Raw genomic sequence first — 10,333 nt, 5'->3', positions numbered from 1 at the left:
ACCCCTGAAAAATCTCCAAAGTACTTAAGTTTACATTTGATGGCTGAGCAAAGAGTATAGCTATTTTCTCTCTTCTCCAGCCGGTTCCTCTACAGGAGAGCTGCCAGGCTTTATCCACCTGCAGTCCCCAGCCAAGTGCTATGTCTTACAACTAGCTATCTTCAGCCTCAGCCACTAGACTTGGGGTGCTCCAATCAGGCCAACAAATAGGCCCTGCCACAGGGGGGGGCTGTTACAACCAGGAGGGGCACTATCTTGCCAGATCCAGCTGGCCCTTTATGTGTCTGCTCTTGTCTTTAGGTTCACACTGTCTTTGCTGGGAGAATCCCATTTCCAATGGCAAGACAGGTGTTCCAAGGTGCTCCAGATTCGAACTGCCCTGGGGCAGTGTCCCCACTGAGGGTGGTAACCCTCACTGTACTGTCTTCACCCCCTTGAACAGCTGCCCCAAGTATCTGAGCCACTCCACTTTCTTTAAAGGGGCACAAGTCCTAGGCAAGGCCAAGTAAGCTAACCAAAGATGTGGAGAGTGTGCTTACGCCTGACAGGATGCAGTCATGTGGTCTTGGAGGATACTGGAGTTCTGGAGCACCTGCCCCCCTTCACAGTATATCCCACACTCACCCAGGCTTGGGGGTTTTTAAATTTTTATTTCAAAAGCTTGGATAGCTTCAATATCCAGGTCGTGGCAAAATCAGGACACGTGTAAAATACCTTACAATACATTAGATTCCCGAAAGGTACCAAAAAGTACAGTAAAATTAACACTTCCATTATAGGAAATGTATGACACAAATAATATAAAATTAAAGGTGAAAAAAGGTGACACTGTTTTCCTAAGATACAATTTACTCTTTACAACCAGGGTCCACAGGTCCAGGCTGCAGAGCGGCCACAGGAAGCAGACCCTCCAATCTGGCTCTGGGTAACCCGGTAATAAAAATGAGCCCATAATGCCGCTCTGGCCTCTTGAGACACCACACGCTGCCTAAAACAACTAGAGCTCTGGATATATTAAACAGGAGAGTGATTTCCAGGGGGGAAATTTTAAATAAGACGCACATGGGACAGCCCATAGGAAGTTTGCCAAGTTAAATTTGGTACATAATTGTGTTCACTCCATATCCAAACAAAGCGTGTGCAGTCAGTCGGACACTCCTGCCAAAGCCTCAGTATGGTTTGTAGTTATTCTGATGGCCACCGCGTCGCTGGCTCTTCCCGTAATTTGTACTACCCTGACCTAGGGACAAGAACAACAATGAGAGCAGCTACAACTTACTGAGCATTTACCCCTGTGCCAGGCGCTTGATATGCATCCTCACCAGAGCCAACAACTCTGATAGGACATCTTCCCCACCTTCCTGAGCCCCAAAAGCTCAAAATCGGGTAGCTCCAGTGAGCAAGCCAGGCCACAAAGCCCAGCCTGTCCGACTCCAAAGCCCCTGCTGCCAGTGGCCCCTGCACTGTCTGTCCTGCCTCCCAGGGTGGGTGAGTGGATGGGGGCCTCCCTCTCTCCTACTTACTGTAGTCGTAGCCGGGGCCGTAGCCGTAATAACCATAAGGCGAGTAGTCGTAGCCGCCATAGCCGGGCCCGTAGCCCTGCTGGTAGCCGTAGCCCTGGTTCCAGTAGCTGCCGTAGCCCTGATTCCAACTCTGACTCTGACCTGTGGGGGGGAGCAGGGCACAGGGGCCCATGGACCATTTAGCACACGCAGGAGCTAGGACGAAGGAAATCCTGCCCTTTGGGTGGCGAGGTTAACTATGGCAACTCAGAAAAGCCAAGGGGCTGCTGTCCTGGTGTAGAGGGAGGGCCCTGGGCCCAGCCCTGTACCTGAGACCCAAGCTGGGGATAAGAAGGCCAGGCCAGGATGGAAAACTAACTTCACTGGGGCAACCGAGGCAGCTCACTCTCATTCAAATCACCCTCTGATCACCCCCACCCTCCCTGGCAGCTTGGCCTTAAAAAGGATGGAGTTCAGGCTTTGGAGTCAGAGGGGCCTGGGATGGAAAGAGGTTAAGCGCCTGGCACAGCCTTGCCCTACCCTTCAGCCCACCCACCCACGGGTGTACCAAGACTCAGGACAGCCACAGAGCCAAGCACACCCCATCTTGACACAGATGCCCCCTCTGCCCTGGGGCCCCAGACCACATGAGAAAGATGGGCTCTTCCACTCCAAGCAGCAGCAACAGCATAGCCTCAACCCAGGAAAACCATTCCTGATCCTGCCCACTCTGCTGCACCAAGCACCAGAGGCCAAGAGAGCCCCCAAAACAGGCATAGAAGCTCCATGCAGGCAGGGAAACAGGACCCATCTTCATCTGGGTTCCACTCACCTCCTCCACTTCCGCCACCACCACCGCTGCCTCGGTTCCCTCGGTTGCGATTCCCACGGCCCCCAGAGCCATACTGCTGCTGTTGATAAACCTCTTTGGGCTGAGCCACCTTGATTTCACACTGAAAGCCAAGAGAACAGTGGGTCATGTCAGTGGGACAAGTCCTGGGCAGGGAGGGTACACAAAGGCCTTCCGTTGACAAACGTTCAGGAGGCACATCTTCTCTATCTGCTCAAGAACACATGCTGGGGTGGGAAACCACATTTGGACTAGCTCTCAGAACCACAACTAAAACCTAGACAGACCAAAAAACTCACACAATGGGCTTTTTGGCTCAAGCCTTTCCCCAGAGTGCTTGAAACAATGGGATACACCCAATGGGATAGGTCTACTGATGGTCACCCTTGGGTGCTCTAACAAGTGGCAGAAGAGGGATAGTCAGACCAATGCCAGTCCAGTGTAGCAAGACACCACACCAGGTGTCAGTCTGGTGCCACCTTGGGCAAGGGAGTCAGAGAAGGCTTCCCAGGTAAGGGATCTGAGAAAAAAGGTTCTTTTTCCCCCCAGAAGAAATAAAGCATTCCACTCAAATACACTATTGAGGTGGCAACCCTGACCTCCATCTTATAAAGAAAGCCACTGAGGCTCAGGGCAGCCTTCCCTAAGGCCATACTGCTCCCTCTTTCTCCTCCAACCACTGGTGTGCGGTTGGGATGGGCCAGATATCTGTGTCCTCTTAGGGCCCAAAGAGTCAATCTCCTTTTTGCTCAAAACTCTGCCTACTGTGGGTGGGAGTAGGGTCATGGACCTTCAAGTGCTCCTGCTTTAAGTATATTTTTAAAAGAAAGTGCACTGACACATAACCTTCTCCATTAAGACCAATTAAAAAACCATTTTAGGGCTTTCCTGGTGGCGCAGTGGTTGGGAGTCCGCCTGCCGATGCAGGGGGCGCGGGTTCGTGCCCCGGTCCGGGAGGATCCCGCATGCCGCGGAGCGGCTGGGCCCGTGAGCCATGGCCGCTGGGCCTGCGCGTCCGGAGCCTGTGCTCCACAGCGGGAGAGGCCACAGCGGTGAGAAGCCCGCGTACCGCCAAAAAACCCCCCCCCAAAAAAAACAAAATTAAACAAAAAAAAAAAAACCATTTTACATAAGATGTCCCCATACAAGCATACTCAAAAAATTGGCAAATTACCAAGTGATGCAATATCATGTTTTCTATCCTACTAAGTTAAAAATGCTGAATACAACCAGCTAAAATACACTTACTTCAAGACCAACCACTAGCAGTGTGACTAATGGTGCCCTAATAGGCTCTTCATGCCCATTTCACATCATGGCACAGAGAAAAAGGCCTCTTTCCATGTCACTGTCCACTGGGGTAACCATTAATGGATGAGGTCTCACCCAACAGCCCCTATGATCCCATCTCATTTTACATAAAATTTAGGGGCCCAATCCCAAATCCAATCTTTCCAAATTCCCAGCCAGGATTGAGGCTTCCACGAGCCCCACCCTATGTGTCCCACCTTATCTGGCTGCCACTCCTGCTCAGGCAGAGCCTGCCACACCTTGCCAGTGGGCCACACCCTCAACTCCCAACTGCCTCGGCCACTGGAGAACACCTGAAGCATGAACTACCTACCCTCTCTCCTGTCCAGAGTTCAGAGGAAAGAGCTGCCCCTCACTGAACAGGACACTTATTTGAAGTCAAAACAGGATCTAGATTTAAGGTGGCCAGGACCCTGGGAGCTCTTTGGAAAGGATCTTTGGGGTGGGGCTTAACTTAACCAGTAACCAAAGGGGATGGAGATAAAACAGATTTGGTTGTGGCACAGAGATAAAGATAAGGGAAAAGCTCTTCTGCAGCAATATCAAAAGCAGGTAAGACTTTGCCACAGAAATCAGTAAATGGCAATTTTAGAATCTTCTGAGTCCTTAACTGTAGCACTCACACACTTTGCACTCTAGATCCTGAACACCATGATCTCTACCTTTTAAGTCAGGAACTGAAGAGGCTACTCAGCACACTCCCTATCCCATATAAGCCTCCCGTCATCCAGTATTCTCCTGCCTCCCTCATATCCTGTCCTACCAGCCTAGGAGCGCCGTGACAGACAGGACAACAGACAGTGCAGAAAACAGTAACATATACCCTGGAGAACTCTTGGAGGTAACCCAATGCCTAATCTACGCCTGCAAAAGCCAGCTCTCCAGCAGAATGCCAAGCACACACAGCTGGGGACACCTTACCTTACTTCCACTGATGGTGTGGAACTTTTTCTCCAGAACTTTCTTCACAGGTTCCTCTTCTTTGAAGGTGATGAAAACAAAGCCTCGTCTTTTGTTCGACTTTGGATCCATTGGAAGCTCAATGGCCTCAATCTGCAAACATAAGCAAAGCTCAGGACCCTACCACAGAGCCTATAAGGAACTCACAGGAGAAAAAGTCCACGAACACAAGAGTGAAAAAGAGCTCCAGCCAGCCAAGGTGCCAAGGACCAGGAAGAAGGCAACCTCAGTGCAGCTGGCAGACCACTCCGGGAGCCACACACTCACCTCCCCAAACTCGCCGAAGTACTCCCGGATCTTCTCTTCAGTGGCTTCAGGATTCAGACCCCCCACAAAAATTTTCTTTACTGGGTCTTTCTTCATGGCCATGGCTTTTTTGGGGTCAATGACACGGCCATCCAGCCTGTGCTCCTTCTGGTCTAGAACCTGTTCCAACAGAAGGGAGCTGGGTTCTAACTCAGCACCATGACCCTGAACAAGGACCTTCTCTTTGAGCCACTAGACTCCAACACAGGCACACAAAATGTGCTTCACCCCCTTCAAACTCTACCCCTAATCTGACTTCCCAACCCTATCTCCAAACTTCACTTGGTTTAGCTAAACACCTATAAATCTATCCTCACCCCCCCCACCAGTCTTTGCCCATGCCGTGCACCCCTCTTCCTGCCCAGGCAGCCCCAATTTAAGGCCTATCTCCTCCAGAAATAAATAATTAAAAGCACAGGCTAGAGCTAGGCTGTGAAGGCCGGAATCCTCACACTCCACCCCTTACCAGCTATGTAATCTCTTCTACTTAACCTTCTGTGCCTTAGGTTTGTTTTCTACAAAATGAGTAAAATAATGCTTATCTCCTAGCAACCATGGACTCTTCTAGTCCTCTCAATGTAATGTCTGCTTCACCAAAGTCCAGAATAGGCACAATAAACGGTCAACTATAATCTTCCTGGACCACTCCTGCCCACTCACTCCTCCATTTAATCTCTACTTTTAATCCCTTTAAAAAGGAGAGGATAAGTTCCCAACCTCTCTGCTTTTCCCAAAGCACCCAACCATATGCAAAACGCATAAGCCAATCATGGTCTAAGAATAGTATCCTCATAGCATACAGAGACTTCTTTCTGATTATAAAGTACCCAGCTTACCTTCTCCACGCTGGCTGCATCTTTGAAGAGGATAAACCCAAACCCTCTTGACCGGCCAGTGTTGGGATCCATTTTTATTGTACAGTCAACGACCTCTCCAAATTTGGTAAAATAATCCTTTAGGTCCTTTTTGCTGGTATCCCAGCTCAGGCCACCAACGAACATTTTTCTTAAATGGTGGGGTGAGAACAGGGAAACAAGCCTTAGAAAGCTGTCATTTCGGAAGGACTGGCCCTAGCAAAGCTTCCACTGAAAAGATTGTAAATAAAGCCACCGTTCGGAACAAAGGTTTACCCTTAGGGCCCATAAGGGATCTACCTCTAGAAGATGTTAACAAATCTCCGCTACCCTTCCAAACCCAATCCTGACCCTAACAATGCCTCAGGTGATCCGTACCCCCAAGGAGGTGGGGGAAAAGGAAGCACAACCTAGCCGGAGAGCTAGGCCCTGAGCACTCACAACTAGAAATAATCTAATTTCTCTAACAACCATGTATCAAAACGCTACGGTCCCTGCCACCTCCGAGTACTCGCTCTCAAGGAACTCAAGGCTTCCGGGGCCGAGTCGGAGTTCAGACCGTGACTCCGCCCTGGAAAAGAGGCGGAGGAAGGCCCTGGCGCGCGCCAACTCCGCCCACGCAGCCCAGGCGGCCCGCCGGGCCCCGGGTCCGAGCGCACTCCCCTTCCGGGCCGCCAGCCAGCGGCCCCGGGGCGGCGCCAAAGTCGACCCAACAAACTCCTGAAAACTCCGGCGCGCAAGGAAAGCCGGCGGCGCGGAGTTGCTAGTCTGCGGGCCGCGAGCAGGCCCCGGCCGCCCGCCCCTCCCCCCGCCGCGTGGCGCCAACAAAAGGCTGCCCCGGAACAAAGGCGCGGCGCCCCCCCCCCCCCGCCGTCGGCCCGCGGCCGCACCTACCCCGCGTCCTCCTCGTTCTTGCTGGCGTTTATCTGGTCACCCTCGGCGCCGTTCTGGTTGCCGGCCTGGGGCGCCACGCTCCCGCCTCCGGCGCCAGCCGCGACCCCGGTGCCAGCACCAGTCCCAGACGGCGACTCGCCTTCGGGGGCGGCCTCGTGTCCGTTCTCGGTGGCGCCCGTCGTCTCCATGGGCTGCTCCTCACCCGCTTCCGACATGGTAGGCCGTGGCGCGCGGCTCCTGCAACGAGCGGCCACGACGCATCAGGCCGGCGCCGCTCCCGCCCGGGCTCCCGCCCGCCACCCGCAGGCCCGGCCGCTCACCTCGCCGCCGATGACGCCGCGGGGCCCGCTCGTCCCCACCCGCCGGGAAGGCACCGCGGGCTCGGCCGCGCTCACGCTTGCGCTGCCGGGCCTCTCCCCCGTCTACCGACGGAGCCGCCGCGACCTCGCGCCCTCCTCCCTCGGCCTGCGCTGCCGCTGCCGCCGCCGCCGCACGAAAGCCACCAACACAGAACCCACCCCGGGCCCGCGCGGTACTGCCGCCTGACAATGCCGACTCGTGGCGCTCTTTATAATGCCGGAGCCGAGGCCACATCGCAACAAAGCGCATGCTCATTGGCTTCGCCGGCCCGTCACTCAACCCCGAGCCGGCTTCCCATTGGCCGTGGCGGCGCGCGCACGGTAGATCCAGGCGGGCTTTGTCCTCATCTTAGAATTCGCGCGAGCCGGGGCCTTGCGGAAGGTCGCCGGGTCCGGTGGTCCGACGGCCCTGTCCCGAGCAGCCGGCGGCCCAAGCCCAAGGGGCGGAGAGGCGCAATACTGACCCTTCGCCCTCTGAGGCCGTAGTCCCTCGTCCCGGTGCGCCCTAATCCAGCATTGGCAGCCTTGGCCACTCCGTTTCCCAAGAGAGGAAACTGGACTCGAGGAAACCGAAGTCGCCCCAACTGGAAGTGCAGAACCCGGCCTTCCGAGATTGGGCGCGTAGTGCCCGCCAAGGCCCTCGGCTTGGCTCGGAGAAATGGGGATGGATCCCTCCCTCCTCCTTGACCTTGGTGCGGTCAAAGCCACGCGCTCCCGCCCCTTCTGCAGCCTCCCCCGGAGGCGAGAAGCGAGGAGGGGGCGGAGTTCGTCGAGTGACTGTTGTCAGTGGTGCTCCTCCGGGATGTGGCGGGAGAAACGGTGGGACCACGGTGTTCCCCAATCTTAGGTCGCCTGGCACCACGTTGACGACTGGCATCAAGTTTTTACTTTTGATTACTTAAACTCTTTCATTTAATTCATTTATTTTTGCTAAAATCTATTTTTAAGAGAAATGTACCACTTCCTTGAAATCATGAAGTTTTGGGGGAAGGGAAGAATAGTTCTCTTTTTCTAATATACAAAACCCCTTAATATTTATCTACTTGACCACTAAGCTTGAAAGGCCTGCATAATCCCACGATTCCTTTTAATCATATGGGTGACAAGCGCCAAATGAACCAGGATTAAAACCTCTGAAGCCTGGGGATTACCAAACAACAGAACACAAGTAGCTGACGTCTCCCGCTGGAATCCTGCTGCCAGGCCCAGTGTGATAGGCTGGGCATTCTATTTTCTCATCTGGTCTCCTAACAATCCTATGGAAGGTGATAGCATAACCAATTTATAAATGAGAAAACAAGCCCAGAGCCCTGGCCCAAGGCTCACTCCCTATGTCAGCCAGCCAGTGGAGTTGCCATGAGAAGGTAAGATGTCACAATTTCACATTTGGAAAAAATAATTTTAAAAAAATCTGAAGAGTTAACAAACACAACGCTGCATTTCCCCCAAGGTGTCAACCCCCTAGAGCTGGACACCCACCCCAAGATGAGCAAATGCCTCTGGTTCATCCCAAGGCTCACCTGACCATTTCACTTTCAGGTTAGATTTCATAAACTAGAATTCACGTATCTCCATAAAACCTTGGTCATGTCACTGAAATCTGGTGGTAAGGCTTGCAGGGAAGTCCCTAACAAACTCTCCACCCCACCTCCACCCCAGCCCTTGCCCACCCACAGAAATAAGGACCAGGGTTTTGGTCACAGGAAATGATGGGCACAGCTGCCCAAGCCATGAAGAAAATTCAGGCAATCAAGGTCAAGTGTAGCCACAGGACATAACTAATGAGGGCATACATTCACTTAATCTCCTGCTCTTGTCCACATGGATTCCTTTAGCACAATTTGGGAAATGCTTTCAATGACATGTCAAGTCTGAGGATAACAACATTTGGATGGTGCTTCACAGTTTGCAAAATACTTTCACCAACATTGCTTTCTTGGAGCTTCAAAATACCTTCATATGCAGTTATCCATAGTTTATACACAAAAACACTGAAATCATGGCCACAAAGCCGGCACTTCCAATTCTACATTGTCTCCAGGGCTCCGGACTACTGACTAGGACAAGGGGGCTCTGAGCTTCTGAGTTCTGTGGTCTAAATTAGATCTCATATGAGATTAAATGATTTTGAGCCTCAAATAAAGCACTGGCCTAGAACATACTTTATAAACTGTAAAGAACTGCAGACAAATGGGGGTCAGTCTTAGCACAGAATGCTTTTATACTGCATGCAAGGGTGCTTCTGACAGAGGCAGGGCACCACACTGTTTGGAAGCAGCAGGAATTCCCTTTGACACAAGGGACTCTTGTTATTTGGTCCTAGTTGCAGACATGAGTTGAGGGCATCTTCTATGACAATGAGGTTCTCAAATGAGCAAGGAGCCCAGTTACCCCGCAAAGTCCTTTAAGAGGCCCTTAAAGTAAAGTCCCATGGCTTTGGGGATTCAGGCTGTCAGGCAATATATGTGTAAGAATGTGTACAATCACCAATCTAGAATACAGAGGATAGACACAAAATGCATTTTGAAAGTTTTTTAAATTACATAAATTTTTCTTTTTTTTTTTCTTATTTTGGCTGAGCCTGCAAGGTGGAAATTGCAGGAGTTAACTGCAAACATTGTTGTGACTGTTGTGGCTGACTCCCATAGGGGGCCACTTCCCACACCACAGCTCCATGGGCTCCAGCTAGAGGAAACTTTCTAAAACACAAGTCGGATCTTGTCACACTCTGCGTGAAAACCGTGGCTGGCTTCCCAATACTCTGAGGATGGAGTCTTAACCCTGAACACAGGTGAGAGGGACAGATGGGGCTCACAGAAATCCATGCCCCCCTCCTCCAACCTCTCTTCATCTTGAGTGGAAGAGTCACTTCCAGGCCTGAGCAGTTGAGACTGGGTGCTTCCCCAGACCTCTCTTCCCCTGGGGACCATGTGTTCTGCATGGCAGAGCTACATTATAAAGAACAGCTGGGGCTTCCCTGGTGGCGCAGTGGTTGAGAACCTGCCTGCTAATGCAGGGGACACGGGTTTGAGCCCTGGTCTGGGAAGATCCCACATGCCGCGGAGCAACTGGGCCCGTGAGCCACAACTACTGAGCCTGCGCGTCTGGAGCCTGTGCTCTGCAACAAGAGGCCGCGATAGTGAGAGGCCCGCGCACCGCGATGAAGAGTGGCCCCTGCTCGCCACAACTAGAGAAAGCCCTTGCACAGAAACGAAGATACAACACAGCCCAAAATAAATAAATTAATTAAAAAAAAAAAAAGAACAGCTGTTCAGCCCACATCAGACTTGATGTGAG

At 52.3% G+C, this 10,333-nt stretch overlaps 1 protein-coding gene across 6 annotated transcripts; it reads right to left on the bottom strand.

Moving 5' to 3' along the window:
* Positions 1 to 630: 630 nt before the first annotated feature.
* Positions 631 to 7,908, bottom strand: HNRNPAB (heterogeneous nuclear ribonucleoprotein A/B). 6 transcript variants are annotated; one of them, XM_059060628.2, is made up of 8 exons: positions 7,501 to 7,761; positions 6,678 to 6,914; positions 5,766 to 5,934; positions 4,891 to 5,049; positions 4,585 to 4,716; positions 2,335 to 2,455; positions 1,524 to 1,664; positions 631 to 1,240 (listed from the first exon to the last, which is right to left on the bottom strand). In XM_059060628.2, exons 2-8 carry the CDS (start codon positions 6,890 to 6,892, stop codon positions 1,170 to 1,172), a joined length of 1,008 nt encoding a protein of 335 aa, XP_058916611.1. In that variant the 5' UTR covers positions 6,893 to 6,914; positions 7,501 to 7,761; the 3' UTR covers positions 631 to 1,169. The 6 variants fall into 6 exon arrangements, with proteins under 6 accessions (XP_058916611.1, XP_058916608.1, XP_066888091.1 ...); XM_059060625.2 differs by lacking the exon at positions 7,501 to 7,761 and adding an exon at positions 6,998 to 7,265; XM_067031990.1 differs by lacking the exon at positions 7,501 to 7,761 and adding an exon at positions 7,196 to 7,259.
* Positions 7,909 to 10,333: the final 2,425 nt, after the last annotated feature.

The sequence above is a fragment of the Kogia breviceps genome, chromosome 4 (genome assembly GCF_026419965.1).
Source record: "Kogia breviceps isolate mKogBre1 chromosome 4, mKogBre1 haplotype 1, whole genome shotgun sequence".
NCBI classification, from domain to species: Eukaryota; Metazoa; Chordata; class Mammalia; order Artiodactyla; family Physeteridae; genus Kogia; species Kogia breviceps.
The sequence above is the reverse complement of the archived record's forward strand: the minus strand, read 5'-3'. Positions and strand labels throughout refer to the sequence as shown.

What these genes read in the sequence shown, in the direction of transcription:
- HNRNPAB (XM_059060628.2), bottom strand. Translation starts at nt 6,892, where the DNA reads ATGTCGGAAGCGGGTGAGGAGCAGCCCATGGAGACGACGGGCGCCACC. An exon ending in ATGCAGCCAGCGTGGAGAAG is followed by an intron (nt 5,050 to 5,765) that starts GTAAGCTGGGTA and finishes CTGTTGGAACAG; the next exon opens with GTTCTAGACCAGAAGGAGCA. An exon ending in ACACCATCAGTGGAAGTAAG is followed by an intron (nt 2,456 to 4,584) that starts GTAAGGTGTCCC and finishes CTTGGCTTTCAG; the next exon opens with TGTGAAATCAAGGTGGCTCA.